This window comes from Nerophis ophidion, linkage group LG20, assembly GCF_033978795.1.
Source record: "Nerophis ophidion isolate RoL-2023_Sa linkage group LG20, RoL_Noph_v1.0, whole genome shotgun sequence".
In the NCBI taxonomy this organism is placed as follows: Eukaryota; Metazoa; Chordata; class Actinopteri; order Syngnathiformes; family Syngnathidae; genus Nerophis; species Nerophis ophidion.
In genome coordinates, this window is record NC_084630.1 from 47,168,691 (window position 1) to 47,188,643 (window position 19,953).

General features: G+C 40.0%; 1 protein-coding gene across 4 annotated transcripts in view; it reads left to right on the plus strand.

The window, feature by feature from the left end:
- The window catches only part of LOC133539228 (protein kinase C beta type-like), a 137,039-nt gene that overhangs the window by 28,190 nt on the left and 88,896 nt on the right, over positions 1-19,953 (plus strand). For all 4 annotated transcript variants that reach the window (XM_061881401.1, XM_061881404.1, XM_061881400.1 and 1 more), the window contains exon 3: positions 18,511-18,593. In XM_061881401.1, the coding sequence (XP_061737385.1) occupies positions 18,511-18,593 (83 nt within the window). The remainder of the gene's footprint in view (positions 1-18,510; positions 18,594-19,953) is intronic.

Here is a 19,953-nt window from a genome sequence, read left to right on the forward strand (position 1 = left end):
TTACACTGCACAGCCACTGCTAATGTTGGTTCAGAAGGCCTCTGGCAGAATTCATGCAGACCTGGCAACAAGCTAGCTGAATTGTGATTGGATAAAAGCTCTAACGTGAAAACGAGCAACACTGGAGCCTAACATGATATAAAGAGACTATGATGAATACTTTTATAGATTTATGTATATATATTTAACTTATTGATTTATGATCATGATTTTTGTTAGGCCAGCAGAGAAGGCCTTGCTGGCCGATTTGCCCGGTGCCCCTTTCTTTTTATTGCCGCTCCAAAGTTGTTTTATTATTCTCTTTAGTGCGTCACCGTAGTGGGAGACAAGATCCTTTGCATACTGCTGCTGCTTACCAATGTCGTACAACCTCCACGGGGCTCCCATGTAAAGAAGAATCAAGGTAGTTGAACTCCACGACTCTCATATTTTTCTTCAAACACAGAAAGTAAACCATGTGACTCCATCCTTCATTAGCTTTCATCCGTGCCAACTGTGCACAAGAGAGGCATTCTCTTAAAGGAGTGTTTTTCAACCAATAGTGTGCCGTGAGATACTGTCCGGTGTGCCCTGGGAGATGATCTAATTTCACCTCTTTGGGTTAAAAATATATTTTGAAAACCAGTAATTATAGTCTGCAAATGATGTGTTGTTGTTGAGTGTCGGTGCTGTCTACAGCTCGGCAGAGTAACCCTGTAATACTCTTCCATATCAGTAGGTGGCAACCAGTAGCTAATTGCTTTGTAGATGTTGGAAACAGCGGGAGACAGGGTGAAGGTAACAAGGTATCTAATGCTTAAACCAAAAATAAACAAAAGGTGAGTGCCCCTAAGAAAAGGCATTGAAACTTAGGGAAGGCTATGCCGAATGAAAATACAACTGAACTGGCTACATCCATCCATCCATCCATCCATCTTCTTCCGCTTATCTGAGGTCAGGTCGCGGGGGCAGCAGCCTAAGCAGGGAAGCCCAGACTCTCCTCTCCCCAGCCACTTCGTCTTGCTCTTCCCGGGGAATCCCGAGGCGTTCCCAGGCCAGCCGGGAGACATAGTCTTCCCAACGTGTCTTAAGTCTTTCCTGTGGCCTCCTACCAGTCAGACGTGCCTGAAACACCTCCCTAGGGAGGCGTTCGGGTGCCATCCTGACCAGATGCCTGAACCACCTCATCTGGCTCCTCTCCATGTGGAGGAGCAGCGGCTTTACTTTGAGTTCTTCCTGGATGGCAGAGCTTCTCACCCTATCTCTAAGGGAGAGCCCCGCCACCCGGCGGAAGAAACTCATTTGGGCCGCTTGTACCCGTGATCTTATCCTTTCAGTCATAACCCAAAGCTCATGACCATAGGTGACGATGGGAACGTAGATCGACTGGTAAATAGAGAGCTTTGCCTTCCGGCTCAGCTCCTTCTTCACCACAATGGACCGATAGAGCGTCCGCATTACTGAAGACGCCGCACCGATCCGCCTGTTGATCTCACGATCCACTCTTCCCTCACTCGTGAAAAAGTCTCTGAGGTACTTTAACTCCTCCACTTGGAGCAGGGTCTCCAAAAACTGGCTACAAAGTAAACAAAAAACAGAATGCTGGACGACAGCAAAGACTTAGTGTGGAGCAAAGGCAATGTACATCCGAACATGACATGACAATAGGGCTGGGCGATATATCGATATACGCGATATGTCTCTGTGCGATATAGAAAATGACTATATGGTGATATTGGAGTATACCTTCTCACGCAGTTGCTTTTAGCTGCGGGCATTACACTACAGGCTTTTCCCACTCCTTCTTGTGTGTTCTTCTCACAGACAAGCGCACCTTCTTACATACGTCACATCCGTATACGCCCTCGTGGAGCAGAGAGGTAGCAGCATGAGTAATGGTAGATGTGCTGCTAGCGGAGCTGTGCGAGTGGTAGTACGAGAGAAAGAAAGTGCGAATCTGGTAACAAATGAAGGAAGAATTAATTCCCAAGAAAAACAGCAGGTGGTCCATCGTCTGGCGGTGGTTTGGCTTCAAGCGGGAACATTTTGGAACATTTATACGGAAGAAGTGTTGCTTTTAAAAGATGCAGCACTGCTAATTTGTAGCATCATTTGAAAAGTCATCTGCTAATAAATGTTTAATAAATACAGTTTTGGTCAATTGACTTAGTTGTGACTTCCTGCTCTGCATGACAATTTAAGAGTAGCATACAGTATATTAATGCAGTATGAAAAAGAATGTTTGAATGTAGACACATAGAATCATCACACTGCTGTGATTATATGCATCAAGTGTTCATTCAAGGCTAAGGCAAGATATCCGGAAATATATGGTGTATCGCGATATGGCCTAAAAATATCGAGATATTAAAAAAAGGCCATATCGCCCAGCCCTAGCGGGCGGCAGGGTGCAGGTATAAAGGTGTCTAATGCTTAAACGAAAAATAAACAAAATGTGTGTGCCCCCAAGAAAAGGCATTGAAGCTTAGGGTTTTTTGATTGATTGATTGATTGATTGATTGATACTTTTATTAGTAGATTGCACAGTTCAGTACATATCCCGTACAATTGACCACTAAATGATAACACCCAAAAAAGTTTTTCAACTTGTTTAAGTCGGGGTCCACGTTAATCAATTCATGGTACAAATATATACTATCAACATAATACAGTCATCACACAAGTTAATCATCATAGTATATACATTGAATTATTTACATTATTTACAATCCGGGGGGTGGGATGAGGAGCTTTGGTTGATATCAATGCTTCAGTCATCAACAATTGCATCAACAGAGAAATGTGGACATTGAAACAGTGTAGGTGTGACTTAGTAGGATATGTACAGCCAGCAGAGAACATAGTGAGTTCAGATAGCATAAGAACAAGTATATACATTAGAAATACATTTGAGTTGTTTATAATCCGGGGAGATGGGGTGTGAATGGAGGAGGGTATTAGTAAAGTGTTGAAGTTGCCTGGAGGTGTTGTTTTAGAGCGGTTTTGAAGGAATATAGAGATGCACTTACTTTTATACTTGTTGGGAGTGCATTCCACATTGATGTGGCATAGAAAAAGAATGAGTTAAGACCTTTGTTAGATCGGAATCTGGGTTTAACGTGGTTTGTGGAGCTCCCCCTGGTGTTGTGGTTATGGTGGTCATTTACGTTAAGGAAGTAGTTTGACATGTACTTGGGTATCAGGGAGGTGTAGTGGGTTTTATAGACTAGGCTCAGTGCAAGTTGTTTTACTCTGTCCTCCACCCTGAGCCAGCCCACTTTGGAGAAATGGGTTGGATTGAGGTGTGATCTGGGGTGGAGGTCTAAAAGTAACCGGACTAGCTTATTCTGGGATGTTTGGAATCTAGATTTTAGGGTTTTGGAGGTGCTGGGGTACCGGGAGGTGCAAGCGTAATCGAAGAAGGCTATTCAGAATGAAAATAAAACTAAAACTGAACTGGCTACAAAGCAAACAAAAACACAATGCTGGACGACAGCAAAAACTTACTGTGGAGCAAAGACGGCGTCCACAATGTACATCCGAACATGACATGACAATCCACAATGTCCCCACAAAGAAAGATAAAAACAACTGAAATATTCTTGATTGCTAAAACAAAATAGATGCGGGAAATAGCGCTCAAAATAAGACATGAAACTGCTACTGGAAAATACCCAAAAAAGAGAACAAGCCACCAGAATAGGAGCGCAAGAGAAGAAGTAAAAGACTACACACAGGGAAAGAGCAAAAAAGTGCAAATAAGTCAGGGTGTGATGTGACAGGTGGTGACAGTACACCTACTTTGAGACAAGAGCTATAGTCATGTATGCTGGGCTATTCTTTAAAGTCATATCCAACACCTGCAACTTCGATTTTTTTACTCTCAACTGAGTTTCCTTTTTTAATGATTTCTGCCGCATTTTTTCAACACAGAAAATGTGCCTCGGCTCAAAAAAGGTTGACAAACATTGTCTTAAAGAGACGGTAATGTGCAGAAGAGAAGGCGGGATGGAGCAAAGATGGTCTTCCAAAGATGATGTTGTGAGAGCTGCACAAGACATGACACCCATACTGTAATCATCTACGTTCTGGCTGTCATTATGATGTCATGTCTACTCTCTGGAGGGTTTCTACAAGCAACATTGGGAAAAGGCCGTGTAGAAAGAGCTGGGTTAGACGTGAAAACAATGGATCAAATTGAAAGTGAATTGGTGTGCTTGATGTGGAGTGAGTTTATTCAACAGCGGGCCTGAGGGCAATATCCCCACAATGACTCCCCCACCCCCACCCACCCCCACCAGCCTATTCCCCCGAGTTCAGCTGAAAACCTGGAAGATAAGACATTTTTGGAGCAAACTGTTACAAATACTTCAGCGCTCCAGTTGTACAGAGTTTTTCAACCTTTGTGGAGCCAAGGCACATTTTCTTCATTAAAAATTTACAGAGGCACACCACCAGCAGAAATGTTAAAAAGTGAAAGTCCACCAAATTGTCTTTTTTTTTTTTAGTTCATTGTTGTTTTCCTGTATGTCGTGCTTTAGTTCCTGTCTTGCGCTCCTATTTTGGTAGCTTTTCCTACACCCGTTTCACGCCTTCCTTTGAGTGCTATTGCCTGACCTGCTCTGTATTGGCAAACAGGACTATTTCAGTTGTGCAGACGCTATCCTTCTTTGGATAAAACCTATCAAAGTACAAACCCTGTTTCCATATGAGTCGGGAAATTGTGTTAGATGTAAAGACAACATATTTGATGTTCAAACTGATAAACATTTTTTTTAATGCAAATCATTACAGTTGTGATCAAAATTATTCCACCCCCACACAATTTTGGTGTTTTAGCAAGTTGGACATTTATTCCGTATTTTGTTTATAGTCATATCAAATAAAGATGCATTAAATAGACAAATGCAACTTGAATTACAACATATTTTGTAACATACCAAACAGTGTCATTTCCCTTAATATCTCATTGACAAAATTATTCAACCTCTTGAAGATCATAACTCTTAAGAACAGAATTTGAATAAGGTCTTTTCAATCAGGTGTTGAAAACACCTGTAGATGTGATTAGAACCATAACGAGCAACAATTAAACTGATTGAAAAAGACTGTGACGCTCAGCTTCTTGTAGATGGTCAATGGTGTATTTGCAACATGATGAAGTCCAGGGAGTGGTGAAAGAAGTCAAGAGAGAAGGTAATTTCTCTTCATAAGAAAGGATATGGATATAAGAAAATAGCAAAGACATTACACATTCCAAGAGACACAGTTGGGAGCATAATTCGCAAGTTTAAAGCTAAAGGCACAGTGGAAACACTACCTGGGCGTGGTAGAAAGAGGATGCTGGAAGCGTACAGTGGTGAAAAACCCCCAAGTAACAGCTGAGGAGCTACAACAGGACATTGCAGAGGGGTGAACGCAGGTTTCGTCCCAGACAATAAGGCACGCACTACGAGATGAAGGCCTCCATGCCAGAACTCCCAGGCGCACCCCACTTCTGACTACCAGGAACAAGAAAATAGACTCCAGTATGCCAAAAATCCTCTGGAAAAACACCAAAGGTTTTGGGAAACTGTTCTATGGAGTGATGAGACAAAAGTGGAACTCTTTGGGCCTATGAATCAACGTTATGTTTGGAGAAGAAAAAATGAAGCTTACAAAGAGAAGAACACCTTGCCTACTGTTAAGCATGGTGGAGGGTCAATCATGCTCTGGGACTGTTTCTTTGCCTCAGGTACCGTGAATCTCCAGCGCGTTCAAGGCATTATGAATTCTATTTCCTAGCAGGATATATTAGCTGCAAATGTCATGAAGTCAGTGACGAAGCTGAGGCCTGGGAGACGTTGGACCTTCCAACAGGACAACGATCCCAAGCATACCTCCAAATCAACATCAGAGTGGTTGCAGAAGGGCTGGAAGACTCTGGAGTGGCCTTCACAGTCGCCAGACCTAAATCCTCTAGAAAAGCTGTGGTGGGACTTGAAGAAGGCAGTTGCAGCACGCAAGCCCAAGAATATGAATGAACTGGAGGCCTTTGCCCAAGAGGAATGGGCTAAAATACCTGTAGATGCTTGCAAGAAGCTTGTGTCCGCTTATGTATCACCTTTGAAGGATGTCATTACTGCCAAAGGGTGTTCTACTAAGTACTAAAGATGCATGGAACTAGGGGGTTGAATCATTTTGTCAATGACATATTAAGAAAAATCTCCTTTTTTGCTATTTTGTAAAATACAGTGTTACAATTTAGGTTGCATTTGTCTATTTGACACATCTTTATTTGATATGACTATAAACAAAATACGGAATAAATGTCCAACTTGCTAAAACACCAAAATTGTGTGGGGGTTGAATCATTTTGATCACAACTGTAACTTTAGAATTTGGTGACAATAAATACTGATAAAGTTGAGGAATGCTCATCAAACACTTATTTGGAACATCCCACAGGTGTGCAGGCTAATTGGGAACAGGTGGGTGCCATGATTGGGTATAAAAACAGCTTCCCAAAAAATGCTCAGTCTTTCACAAGAAAGGATGGGGCGAGGTACACCCCTTTGTCCACAACAGCGTGAGCAAATAGTCAAACACTTTAAGAACAACATTTTTCAAAGTGCAATTGCAAGAAATTTAGGGATTTCAACATCTACTCTCCATAATATCATCAAAAGGTTCAGAGAATCTGGAGAAATCACTCCACGTAAGCGGCATGGCCGGAAACCAACATTGAATGACCGTGACCTTCGATCCCTCCGACGGCACTGTATCAAAAACCGTTATCAATCTCTAAAGGATATCACCACATGGGCTCAGGAACACTTCAGAAAACCATTGTCACTAAATACAGTTGGTCGCTACATCTGAAAGTGCAAGTTACTGTGGACGTGGTGTCTTCCAGAACAAAGAGGAAAATAACCATCCGGATTGATATAGGCGCAAAGTTCAAAAGCCAGCATCTGTGATGGTATGGAGGTGTGTAGGTGGCCAAGGCATGGGTAACTTACACATCTGTGAAGGCACCATTAATGCTGAAAGGCCCATACAGGTTTTGGAGCAACATGTGTTGTAATCCAAGCAACGTTATCATGGACGCCCCTGCTTATTTCAGCAAAACAATGCCAAGCCACGTGTTACAACAGCGTGGTTTCGTAGTAAAAGAGTGCAGGTCCTTTCCTGGCCCACCTGCAGTCCAGACATGTCTCCCATGGAAAATGTGTGGCGCATTATGAAGGGTAAAATACGACAGCGGAGACCCCGGACTGTTGAACGACTGAAGCTCTACATAAAACAAGAACGGGAAAGAATTCCACTTTCAAAGCTTCAACAATTAGTTTCCTCAGTTCCCAAACGTTTATTGAGTGTTGTTAAAAGAAAAGGTGATGTAACACAGTGGTGAACATGCCCTTTCCCAACTACTTTGGCACGTGTTGCAGCCATGAAATTCTAAGTTAATTATTATTTGCAAAAAAAAAAAAAGTTTGAGTTTGAACATCAAATATGTTGTCTTTGTAGCATATTCAACTGAATATGGGTTGAAAAGGATTTGCAAATCATTGTATTGGGGATAGGTTGATTGGCAACACTAAATTGGCCCTAGTGTGTGAATGTGAGTGTGAATGTTGTCTGTCTATCTGTGTTGGCCCTGCGATGAGGTGGCGACTTGTCCAGGGTGTACCCCTCCTTCCGCCCGATTGTAGCTGAGATAGGCGCCAGCGCCCCCCGCGACCCCAAAAGGGAATAAGCGGTAGAAAATGGATGGATGGATGTATTCCATTTATATTTACATCTAACACAATTTCCCAACTCATATGGTATCGAGGTTTGTAATCATAGTATAATATAGACTAGATACTAGGAGTGTAACGGTACACCAACATTTTGGTTCGGTACGTACCTCGGTTTAGAGGTCACGGTACGGTTCATTTTCGGTACAGTAAGAAAACGACAAAATAAACATTTTTTGGTTATTTATTTACCAAATTTGTAAACAATGGCATAACGTACAAATACACACAGGGTCCATTGCCAGGGTTAATGTGGTCAACATAAATAAAATAAAAACTAAATAAGACACGGCTCAGAATGGTTTCTTAACAAAACCTTTCTACATAAAAAGTGCTTTTTTTGATTGATTAATTGAGACTTTTATTGGTAGATTGCAAAGTACAGTACATATTTTGTACACACGTGTCAGTAAGAGGATATATGGGCTTATTGTTCTTCCGCCATAGAAGTGGTTCAAAATCTACTTTTAATGCAATACAGCAACCTCCCGCGACCCCGGACCGGACAAGCGGTAGAAGATGGATGGATGGATGGTCTTAAATCTGCTGCTATAAAAACATTTGTTATTGCTTCAGCCCTGCCTGACTCGCCGAGGAGAGGCTGCTTGAATGCGGTGGTGACGCTTCAAAGGGGTTAGCATGTTTGACGTGTTGGCAGAAGCATACCCTACTGCTGCTGAACAGTGTCAACAAACCTCCGTCCTCCATTGTTGTATCGCGCAGGCAAAGTGTTCCCAAACAGGAGATCTTAATTTTTGCATGTTGTCCTAGCCCGGTCGCTGCTAGCCTGCCGTGTGTTGTGTCTCGCTCTGCATCGTTTACAAAACCTGCGGTGCGCTACCTAATATGTCCGTGTAAAAACTCGTTTGGTACACCTCCGAACCGAACCAAAACCCCCGTACCGAAACGGTTCAATACAAATACACGTACCATTACACCCCTACTAGATACACTATTGTACTTTGTGTCATTACAGTGGACGTCAGGTGTAGATCCAACCATGGTATTTGTTTACATTCAGGCACACTAGCTTTTGTTAGCGGTGATGCTGATGAGCTATTGTATCCTCCTACGGTGTGTAGTGAAGCATGTCTAGCTATTCATCGTCCACCAGTGATAATGATACTTGTAAGAAACGTATTTTTTTGTTGCCATGGATTCGAGGATTAGTGATTTAGAAGTAGCTAAAACACTGTGGATGGATGTTAGCTGCATGTCTGAAAGCAGCTCTTCCTGAGGGTGTTTCAGTGTTATAACTTCACCTTTACCCTGACTTTTTACACCAAAATGCGTCCATTCTCCCTTTTCTGAATACACAGTGTCTGCTTGTAAGTACTCTGTGTCTGTGCGCTGCCCAACATGCTCCTCTGCTCGTAAAACCAGAAATGTTCCGATGTGACGTCATGCCTGGGAACCGGTACTTTTCAAACAGAGTATAGTACTGTTTTTCATTCATTAGTACTGCGATGCCATAATAGTACCTTTATACCATACAACCCTAGTTGATTATTTTGTGAAAATAAATGTAAAACTGTATCAACATCCATAAAGATGCATCAATAATTGATTTTTAATTGTACTCAAATCGTGAGGTGCCCAAAGACTCCCACCTCTAATTATCAGTGCATTTTTTGTTTTCTCATTATTTTAATAATTTGTCTGTGTAACTCAGGGGTGTCCAAAATTTTTCCACAGAGGGCCGCACACGGAAAACTTTAAGCATGCAGGAGCCATTTTGATATTTTTCATTTTCAAACCATAACAAAATATATGGATTTTTTTTCAACCTTAGGGCTCCCGGGGATCATAGAGGGTCTCAGTCACTAAAATGTTAAAAATAAGTCAAATTATTATTATTATTTTTATTTAACGCTTACAGTAAATCTCTTTATCAACTTGAGGTTGATATAAAGTAAAACAAATAAGGTTTTATGCCTTTTCTGTCAAAGACAACTTTGTTTTTTTATAGTAAAACTGAAATATGCAGTATTTAGATCAGGGGTCACCAACCTTTTTGACACCAAGAGCTACTTCTTGGGTACGGATTAATACGAAGGGCTACCAGTTTGATACACACTTAAATAAATTGCCAGAAATAGCCAATTTGCTCAATTTACCTTTAATAAATAAATCTATATATAAAAAAAGGGTATTTCTGTCCGTCATTACGTCGCATATTTTTTTTTCCTTTTATGGAAGTTTTTTTGTCGAGAATAAATTATGAGAAAAACACTTAATTGAACAGTTTAAAAGAGGAGAAAAAACGAAAAAAAAAATCAAAATTAAATTTTTAAACATAATTTATCTTCAATTTTGACTCTTTAAAATTCAACCGAAAAAAATGAAGAGAAAAACTAGCTAATTCGAATCTTTTTGAAAAAAATTAAAAAATAATTTATGGAACATCATTATACATTTTTCCTGATTAAGATTAATTTTAGAATTTTGATGACATGTTTTAAATAGGTTAAAATCCAATCTGCACTTTCTTAGAATATATAACAAACTGGACCAAGCTATATTTCTAACAAAGACAAATAATTATTTCTTCTAGATTTTCCAGAACAAAAATTTTAAAAGGAATTCAAAAGACTTTGAAATAAGATTTAAATTTCATTCTACAGATTTTCTAGATTTGCCAGAATAATTTTATTGAATTTTAATCATAAGTTTGAAGAAATATTTCACAAATATTCTTCTTCGAAAAGACAGAAGCTAAAATGAAGAATTAAATTACAATGTATTTATTATTCTTTACAATAATAATTAAAAAAATACTTGAACATTGATTTAAAGTGTCAGGAAAGAAGAGGAAGGAATTTAAATGGTAAAAAGGTGTATGTGTTTAAAAATCCTAAAATAATTTTTAAGGTTGTATTTTTTCTCTAAAATTGTCTTTTGGAAAGTTATAAGAAGCAAAGTAAAAATAAATTAATTTATTTAAACAAGTGAAGACCAAGTCTTTAAAATATTTTCTTGGATTTTCAAATTCTATTTGAGTTTTGTCTCTCTTAGAGTTAAAAATGTCGAGTAAAGCGAGACCAGCTTGCTAGTAAATAAATACAATTTAAAAAATAGAGGCAGCTCACTGGTAAGTGCTGCTATTTGAACTATTTTTAGAACAGGCCAACGGGCGACTCATCTGGTCCTTACGGGCGACCTGGTGCCTGCGGGGACCGCGTTGGTGACCCCTGATTTAGATAGATAGATAGATAGATAGATAGATAGATAGATAAGACAGGGATGTATTCACTGTCCGCATTGATAAGAAGGTGAATTCGTGGAGCGGTTCTATTGAGATTAGGTAGGAGGCCACGGGGAAGACCCAGGACACGTTGGGAAGACTATGTCTCCCGGCTGGCTGGGAACGCCTCGGGATCCCCCGGGAAGAGCTAGACGAAGTGGCTGGGGAGAGGGAAATCTCGGTTTCCCTGCTTAGGCTGTTGTCCCCGCGACCCGACCTCGGATAAGCGGAGGAAGATGGATGGGTAGATGGATGGCTAGATAGATAGTATTTTATTGATTCCTTCAGGAGAGTTCCTTTATTTTGCAATTAAAGCCCTCAAAGATCAATAATACAGGACACCATTGATTTTAATGATTTAATATTTTCGAGTAATCACAGTGAAAAGTTAAATAAAATCCTACTAAATATATTGGAAATCCGAAAAGTTCCCCACTCATAAAGTGATGCATTTTTGTTAGTTTTTTTTAACTTTTAACACTTAAATTTCAAGATCAACTTCCGATATATCTGTCGATTTTAAGTTTGAAGTATTATTTTGTTTGTTTTATGCTCTTTTGTCAAAACTTTGATGTTTTTACATGGCAACCACACGACATATTGATTTATGAAAGAGAGGTGAACAAGTGAAAGGTGTTTGATGATAATACAAGCATGTTTAACATTCCTTTCTTTCATGAAGACAAAAATATAAGTTGGTATGATTGTGATGACTTGCATTGATTGGAATCAGACAGTAGTGATGATAACCTCCACTTTTTCACATGGAGGAGACAAAAAGTCCTCCTTTCTGTCCAATACCACATGAAAGTTTGTCCAGCTTCCATACTCCTTTTTATGCACTTTACAAGAAATACATTGGCTGAAAACTCCGTAGCTTGCTGGCTTTCTGAGACTCTTATTTTGTTAGCACAGGCAGGATGAAGCAGGGCTTTTATTGTGAAGAGGTCGGTCTTTAGAGTTTTGACGGCAGTACAGTTGAAATAAAAAGTGTTTGTTGCCTTGCTGTGGGTCATTTTTTCTTAATAATGATGTGGCAGCAGCCAGCGTCATCTCACAAGACCCTCGGGTGTCGTGAATGTCAATCAAGTGACCAAAGTCACGTCTTGGTGAAGATTGATGATCCATCATTTTTAGGTCTATTTTATGAAGGCCTGGCTGGCGATGGACTGACACACCCTCCGCCATCCACCGCTAGCTCGCCATCCACGTAATGGCCACTCCTGCTGCAACAAATCATGTCTATTATTATGCATCATAACTGTTGGGGGTTGTGGTGTCCTACTTCCAAAAGTAGATCAATTTGACCTTAGATTCCAGACATTGGGCTGCAGTCACAACACTGACCTGTCCTTTGCCCTGATCCTTGCCTTAAAGGAGCGCATACTTGACAATCTGGAAGGTGAACCCATTGGCATGTAGAATAAAACCGCCCACACTTGTTTTGGTGTCAGACTTTTCACTATCTTGTGTATCTCTGCACACCTTCAAACCAACCTTCCACGTCTGACGTGACCTCCTTCTAATCCTCTGTTGTGTTTTATACAAACCCCGTTTCCATATGAGTTGGGAAATTGTGTTAGATGTAAATATAAACAGAATACAATGATTTGCAAATCCTTTTCAACCCATATTCAGTTGAATGCACTACAAAGACAACATATTTGATGTTCAAACTCATAAACTTAATTTTTATTGCGAATAATAATTAACTTAGAATTTCATGGCTGCAACACGTGCCAAAGTAGTTGGGAAAGGGCATGTTCACCACTGTGTTACATCACCTTTTCTTTTAATAACACTCGTTTGGGAACTGAGGAAACTAATTGTTGAAGCTTTGAAAGTGGAATTCTTTCCCATTCTTGTTTTATGTAGAGCTTCAGTCGTTCAACAGTCCGGGGTCTCCGCTGTCCTATTTTACGCTTCATAATGCGCGACACATTTTCCATGGGAGACAGGCCTGGACTGCAGGCGGGCCAGGAAAGTACCTGCACTCTTTTTTTACGAAGCCACGCTGTTGTAACACGTGCTGAATGTGTCTTGGCATTGTCTTGCTGAAATAAGCAGGGGCGTCCATGAAAAAGACAGCGCTTCGATGGCAGCATATGTTGTTCCAAAACCTGTATGTACCTTTCAGCATTAATGGTGCCTTCACAGATGTGTAAGTTACCCATGCCTTGGGCACTAATGCACCCCCATACCCTCACAGATGCTGGCTTTCGAACTTTGCGTCAATAACAGTCGGAATGGTTCGCTTCCCCTTTGGTCCGGATGACACGATGTCGAATATTTCCAAAAACAGTTTGAAATGTTGACTCGTCAGACCACAGAACACTTTTCCACTTTGCATCAGTCCATCTTAGATGATCTCGGGCCCAGAGAAGCCGGCGGTGTTTCTGGATGTCGTTGATAAATGGCTTTCGCTTTGCATAGTAGAGCTTTAACTTGCACTTACAGATGTAAGGACGAACTCTATTTAGTGACAGTGGTTTTCTCAAGTGTTCCTGAGCCCATGTGGTGATATCCTTTTGAGATTGAGGTCTGTTTTTGATACAGTGCCGTCTGAGGGGTCGAAGGTCATGGTCATTCAATGTTGGTTTCCGGCCATGCCGCTTACGTGGAGTGATTTCTCCAGATTCTCTGAACCTTTTGATGATATTATGGAGCGTAGATGTTGAAATCCCTAAATTTCTTGCAATTGCACTTTGAGAAACGTTGTTCTTAAACTGTTTGACTATTTGCTCACGCAGTTGTGGACAAAGGGGTGTACCTCGCCCCATCCTTTCTTGTGAAAGACTGAGCATATTTTGGGAAGCTGTTTTTATACCCAATCATGGCACCCACCTGTTCCCAATTAGCCAGCACACCTGTGGGATGTTCCAAATAAGTGTTTGATGAGCATTCCTCAACTTGATCAGTATTTATTGCCACCAAATTCTAAAGTTAATGATTTGCATTAAAGAAAAAGTTTATCAGTTTGAACATCAAATATGTTGTCTTTACATCTAACACAATTTCCCAACTCATATGGAAACAGGGTTTGTACTTTGATAGGTTTTATCCAAATAAGGATAGCGTCCGCACAACTGAAATAGTCCTGTTTGCCAATACAGAGCAGGTCAGGCAATAGCACTCAAAGGAAGGCGTGAAGCGGGCATAGGAAAAGCTACCAAAATAGGAGCGCAAGACAGGAACTAAAGCACGACACACAGGAAAACAACAATGAACTCAAAAAAAAAAAAAAAAAAAAAAAGACAATTTGGTGGACTTTCATTTTTTAACATTTCTGCTGGTGGTGTGCCTCTGTAAATTTTTAATGAAGAAAATGTGCCTTGGCTCAAAAAAGGTTGAAAAACTCTGTACAACTGGAGCGCTGAAGTATTTGTAACGGGGGGGGGGGGAGCCATTGTGGGGATATTGCCCTCAGGCCCGCTGTTGAATAAACTCACTCCACATCAAGCACACATATTCACTTTCAATTTCATCCATTTTTTTCACGTCTAACCCAGCTCTTTCTACACGGCCTTTTCCCAATGTTGCTTGTAGAAACCCTCCAGAGAGTAGACATGACATCATAATGACAGCCAGAACGTAGATGATTACAGTATGGGTGTCATGTCTTGTGCAGCTCTCACAACATCATCTTTGGAAGACCATCTTTGCTCCATCCCACCTTCTCTTCTGCACATTACCGTCTCTTTAAGACACTGTTTTTCAACCTTTTTTGAACCGAGTCACAGTTTCTGCGTTGAAAAAATGCGGCAGAAATCATTAAAAAAGGAAACTCAGTTGAGAGTAAAAAGTCGATGTTGCAGGTGTTGGATATGACTTTAAAGGGGAACATTATCACAATTTCAAAAGGGTTAAAAACAATAAAAATCAATACCCAGTGGCTTGTTGTATTTTTTGAATTTTTTTTCAAAATTTAACCGGTCTCGGAATATCCCTAAAAAAAGCTATACAGTGCTTGATTTTCGCTATTTGCGATGCGACTATCCATTTCCCTGTGACGTCACACAGTGCTGCCAATGTAAACAAACAATGGGAATACCACAGCAAGATATAGTGACATTAGCTCGGATTCAAACTTGGATTTCAGCGATTTAAGCGATTCAACAGATTACGCATGTATTGAAACAGATGGTTGGAGTATGAAAATATTGAAGAAGAAACTGAAGCTATTGAGCGAATAGCTATTGACGCTATTCGTAGCCATAGCATGGCCGAATAGCTGCGTTAGCATCGCCGGTAAAATGTGCGGACCAAACGATCAGGACTTTCGCATCTTTTGACACTGGAGCAACTTAAATCCGTCGATTGGTAAGTGTTTTTTTCGCATTAAATGTGGATGGAAGGAAACGTAATATAGTTGCAAATGCATCTGCAGGTTATCTATACATCTCTGTTCCATGTCTGCTTTAGCACCGCCGGTAAATAGCATGTTAGCATCGATTAGCATAGCATTTTAGCATCGATTAGCATAGCATGTTAGCATCGATTAGCTGGCAGTCACGCCGCAACCAAATATGTCTGATTAGTACATAAGTCAACATCAACAAAACTCACCTTCGTGATTTTGTTGAATTTATCGTTGCAAATGCATCTGCAGGTTATCCATTCATCTCTGTGCCATGTCTGTCATCGCCGGTAAAATGTGGAGACACTTTGGTACATTCAATGGGGGTCTGGCGGCAGACACTTTCACATCTTCGGGCCAGTGGTGCAACTTGAATCCATCCCTGTTAGTGTTGTTACACCCTCCGACAAAACACCGACGAGGCATGATGTCTCCACAGTTCCAAAAAATAGTCGAAAAAACGGAAAATAACAGAGCTGAGACCCGGTGTTTGTAATGTGTTGAAAATTAAAATGGCGGGTGTGTTACCACGGCGACGTCACGTTCTGACGTCATCGCAAAAGGAGCGATAAACAGAAAGGCGTTCAATTCGCCAAAATTCACCCATTTAGAGTTCGGAAATTGGTAAAAAAAAAAAAAAAGGTCTTTTTTTCTGCACCATCAAGGTATATATTGACGCTTACATAGGTTTGGTGATAACGTTCCCCTTTAAGACACTGTTTTTCAACCTTTTTTGAGCCGAGGCACATTTTCTGCGTTGAAAAAATGCGGCAGAAATCATTAAAAAAGGAAACTCAGTTGAGAGTAAAAAGTCGATGTTGCAGGTGTTGGATATGACTTTAAAGAATAACCCAGCATGCATGACTATAGCTCTTGTCTCAAAGTAGGTGTACTGTCACCACCTGTCACATCACACCCTGACTTATTTGCACTTTTTTGCTCTTTTCCTGTGTGTAGTCTTTTACTTCTTCTCTTGCGCTCCTATTTTGGTGGCTTGTTCTCTTTTTTTGGTATTTTCCAGTAGCAGTTTCATGTCTTCTTTTGAGCGCTATTTCCCCACATCTACTTTGTTTTAGCTATCAAGAATATTTCAGTTGTTTTTATCCTTCTTTGTGGGGACATTGTTGATTGTCATGTCATGTTCGGATGTACATTGTGGACGCCGGCTTTGCTCCACAGTAAGTTTTTGCTGTCGTCCAGCATTGTGTTTTTGTTTACTTTGTAGCCAGTTCGGTTTTAGTTTCATTCTGAATAGCCTTCCCTAAGCTTCAATGCCTTTTCTTGGGGGCACACACCTTTTGTTTATTTTTGGTTTTAAGCATTAGACACCTTTTTACCTGCACCCTGCCTCCCGCTAGGGCTGGGCGATATGGCCTTTTTTTAATATCTCGATATTTTTTGGCCATATCGCGATACACCATATATTTCTGGATATTTTGCCTTTGCCTTGAATGAACACTTGATGCATATAATCACAGCAGTGTGATGATTCTATGTGTCTACATTCAAACATTCTTCTTCATACTGCATTAATATATGCTACTTTTAAACTGTCATGCAGAGCAGGAAGTCACAACTAAGTCAATTGACCAAAACTGTATTTATTAAACAGTTATTAGCAGATGACTTTTCAAATGATGCTACAAATTAGCAGTGCTGCATCTTTTAATAGCAACGCTTCTGCCGTGTAAATGTTCCAACATGTTCCCGCTTGAAGCCAAACCACCGCCAGACGATGGACCACCTGCTGTTTTTCTTGGGAATTAATTATTCCTTCATTTGTTACCAGATTTGCACCTTCTTTCTCTCATATTACAACTCGCACGGCTGAATGTGGCTTGTCATTGTCTTGCTGAAATAAGCAGGGGCGTTCATTAAAAAGACGGCGCTTAGATGGCAGCATATGTTGTTCCAAAACCTGTATGTACCTTTCAGCATTAATGGTGCCTTCACAGATGTGTAAGTTACCCATGCCTTGGGCACTAATGCACCCCCATACCATCACAGATGCTGGCTTTTGAACTTTGCGTCGAGAACAGTCGGGATGGTTCGCTTCCCCTTTGGTCCGGATGACACGATGTCGAATATTTCAAAAAACAATTTGAAATGTGGACTCGTCAGACCACAGAACACTTTTCCACTTTGCATCAGTCCATCTTAGATGATCTCGGGCCCAGAGAAGCCGGCGGCGTTTCTGGATGTTGTTGATAAAGGTCTTTCGCTCTGCATAGTAGAGCTTTAACTTGCACATACATATGTAAGGACAAACTGTATTTAGTGACAGTGGTTTTCTGAAGTGTTCCTGAGCCCATGTGGTGATATCCTTTAGAGATTGGTGTCGGTTTTTGATACAGTGCCGTCTGAGGGGTCGAAGGTCACGGTCATTCAATGTTGGTTTCCGGCCATGCCGCTTACGTGGAGTGATTTTTTTTCCAGATTCTCTGAACCTTTTGATGATATTATGGAGAGTAGATGTTGAATTCCCTAAATTTCTTGCAATTGCACTTTGAGAAACGTTGTTCTTAAACTGTTTGACTATTTGCTCACGCAGTTGTGGACAGAGGGGTGTACCTCGCCCCATCCTTTCTTGTGAAAGACTGAGCGTTTTTTGGGAAGCTGTTTTTATAGCCAATCATGGCACCCACCTGTTCCCAATTAGCCTGTACACCTGTGGGATGTTCCAAATAAGTGTTTGATGAGCATTCCTCAACTTTATCAGTATTTATTGCCACCTTTCCCAACTTCTTCGTCACGTTTTGCTGGCATCAGTTTCTAAAGTTAATGATTATTTGCAAAAAAAAATTATCGGTTTGAACATCAAATATGTTGTCTTTGTAGCATATTCAACTGAATATGGGTTGAAAAAAATGTGCAAATCATTGTCTTCCGTTTATATTTACATCTAACACAATTTTCTAACTCATATTAAAATGGGGTTTTAAATAAATATGAGGATAAGTCCTTCCAAACCAACAACATAAAAGTAAATACAGCTCTTTACAGGAAGGTAGCTGCTGGAGCACAAGTGGCTTATTGCGCAATGACTAATGAAACATTGTTGACATATTGACTCAAGGCTTTGTCTCCTGATTTCAGATTGCTAAAAGATAAACTGACGTTTTGTTTTTGTCTCTATTCACTACCAACAGTCTGCTGCTTTGTGGTCCACAAGCGCTGTCATGAATTTGTCACCTTTTCCTGTCCCGGAGCCGACAAGGGGCCCGCCTCAGACGTAAGTAAATCATATATACTGGTGTTTCCCACACACTTGCACTTCAACTGTGGCACTGGATGATGTCACAACCTCACTAGTCTGAAGTCGAATAGATGACTCTTCATTCACAATTGACTCAAAGTGTGAGCAATCAAAGCTGCTCACACGGTCACTAAGGTGGCCACTGTGATTGACACTTCAACTTAATGTGTACTATATTTATCCATGAGAGCATTTTTGTTGTAAATTGTGAGGTTTGTGTGTTAAAATCATGACAAGTGATGACAGATGTGAACAAGAGCATGTATTGTCTTTGTGTGATGATGTACATGAGGTGTGGTTGTATTGTATATTAAGTATGTGTCCATGAAAGGGCATTTTATGACTTTTCTTAATTTGATTACATGGTATGGCAGGGGTCGCCAACGCGGTGCCCGCTGGCACCAGGTCGCCCGTAAGGACCAGATGAGTCGCCCGCTGGCCTGTTCTAAAAATAGCTCACATAGCAGCACTTACCAGTGAGCTGCCTCTATTTTTGAAATTGTAGTTATTTACTAGCAAGCTGGTCTTGCTTTGCTCGACATTTTTCATTCTAAGAGAGACAAAACTCAAATAGAATTTGAGAATCCAAGAAAATATTTTAAAGACTTGGTCTTCACTTGTTTAAATAAATTCATTTAAAAAAATTTTTTTTTTGCTTCTTATCCGCCCGATTGTAGCTGAGATAGGCGCCAGCGCCCCCCGCGACCCCGAAAGGGAATACGCTGTACAAAATGGATGGATGGATAACTTTCATAAAGACAATTTTAGAGAAAAAATACAACATTAAAAATTATTTTTAGGATTTTTAAACACATACACCTTTTTACCTTTTAAATTATTTACTCTTCTTTCCTGACAATTTAAATCAATGTTTGAGTATTTTTTTTTTTTTTTATTGTAAACAATAATAAATGAATTTTAATTTAATTCTTCATTTTAGCTTCTGTTTTTTCGACGAAAAATATTTGTGAAATATTTCTTCAAACTTTATGATTAAAATTCAAAAGAAATATTTTGCCAAATCTAGAAAATCTGTAGAATCAAATTTAAATCTTATTTCAAAGTCTTTAAAATTTATTTTAATTTTTTTGTTCTGGAAAATCTAGAATAAATAATGGTTTGTCTTTGTTGGAAATATAGCTTGGTCCAATTTGTTATATATTCTAGCAAAGTGCAGATAGGATTTTAACCAATTTAAAACATGTCATCAAAATTCTAAAATGAATCATAATCAGGAAAAAAATATTAATGATGTTCCATAAATAATTTTTTTTATTTTTTCAAAAAGATTCGAATTAGTTAGCTTTTGTCTTCTTTTTTTCCGGTTGAATTTTGA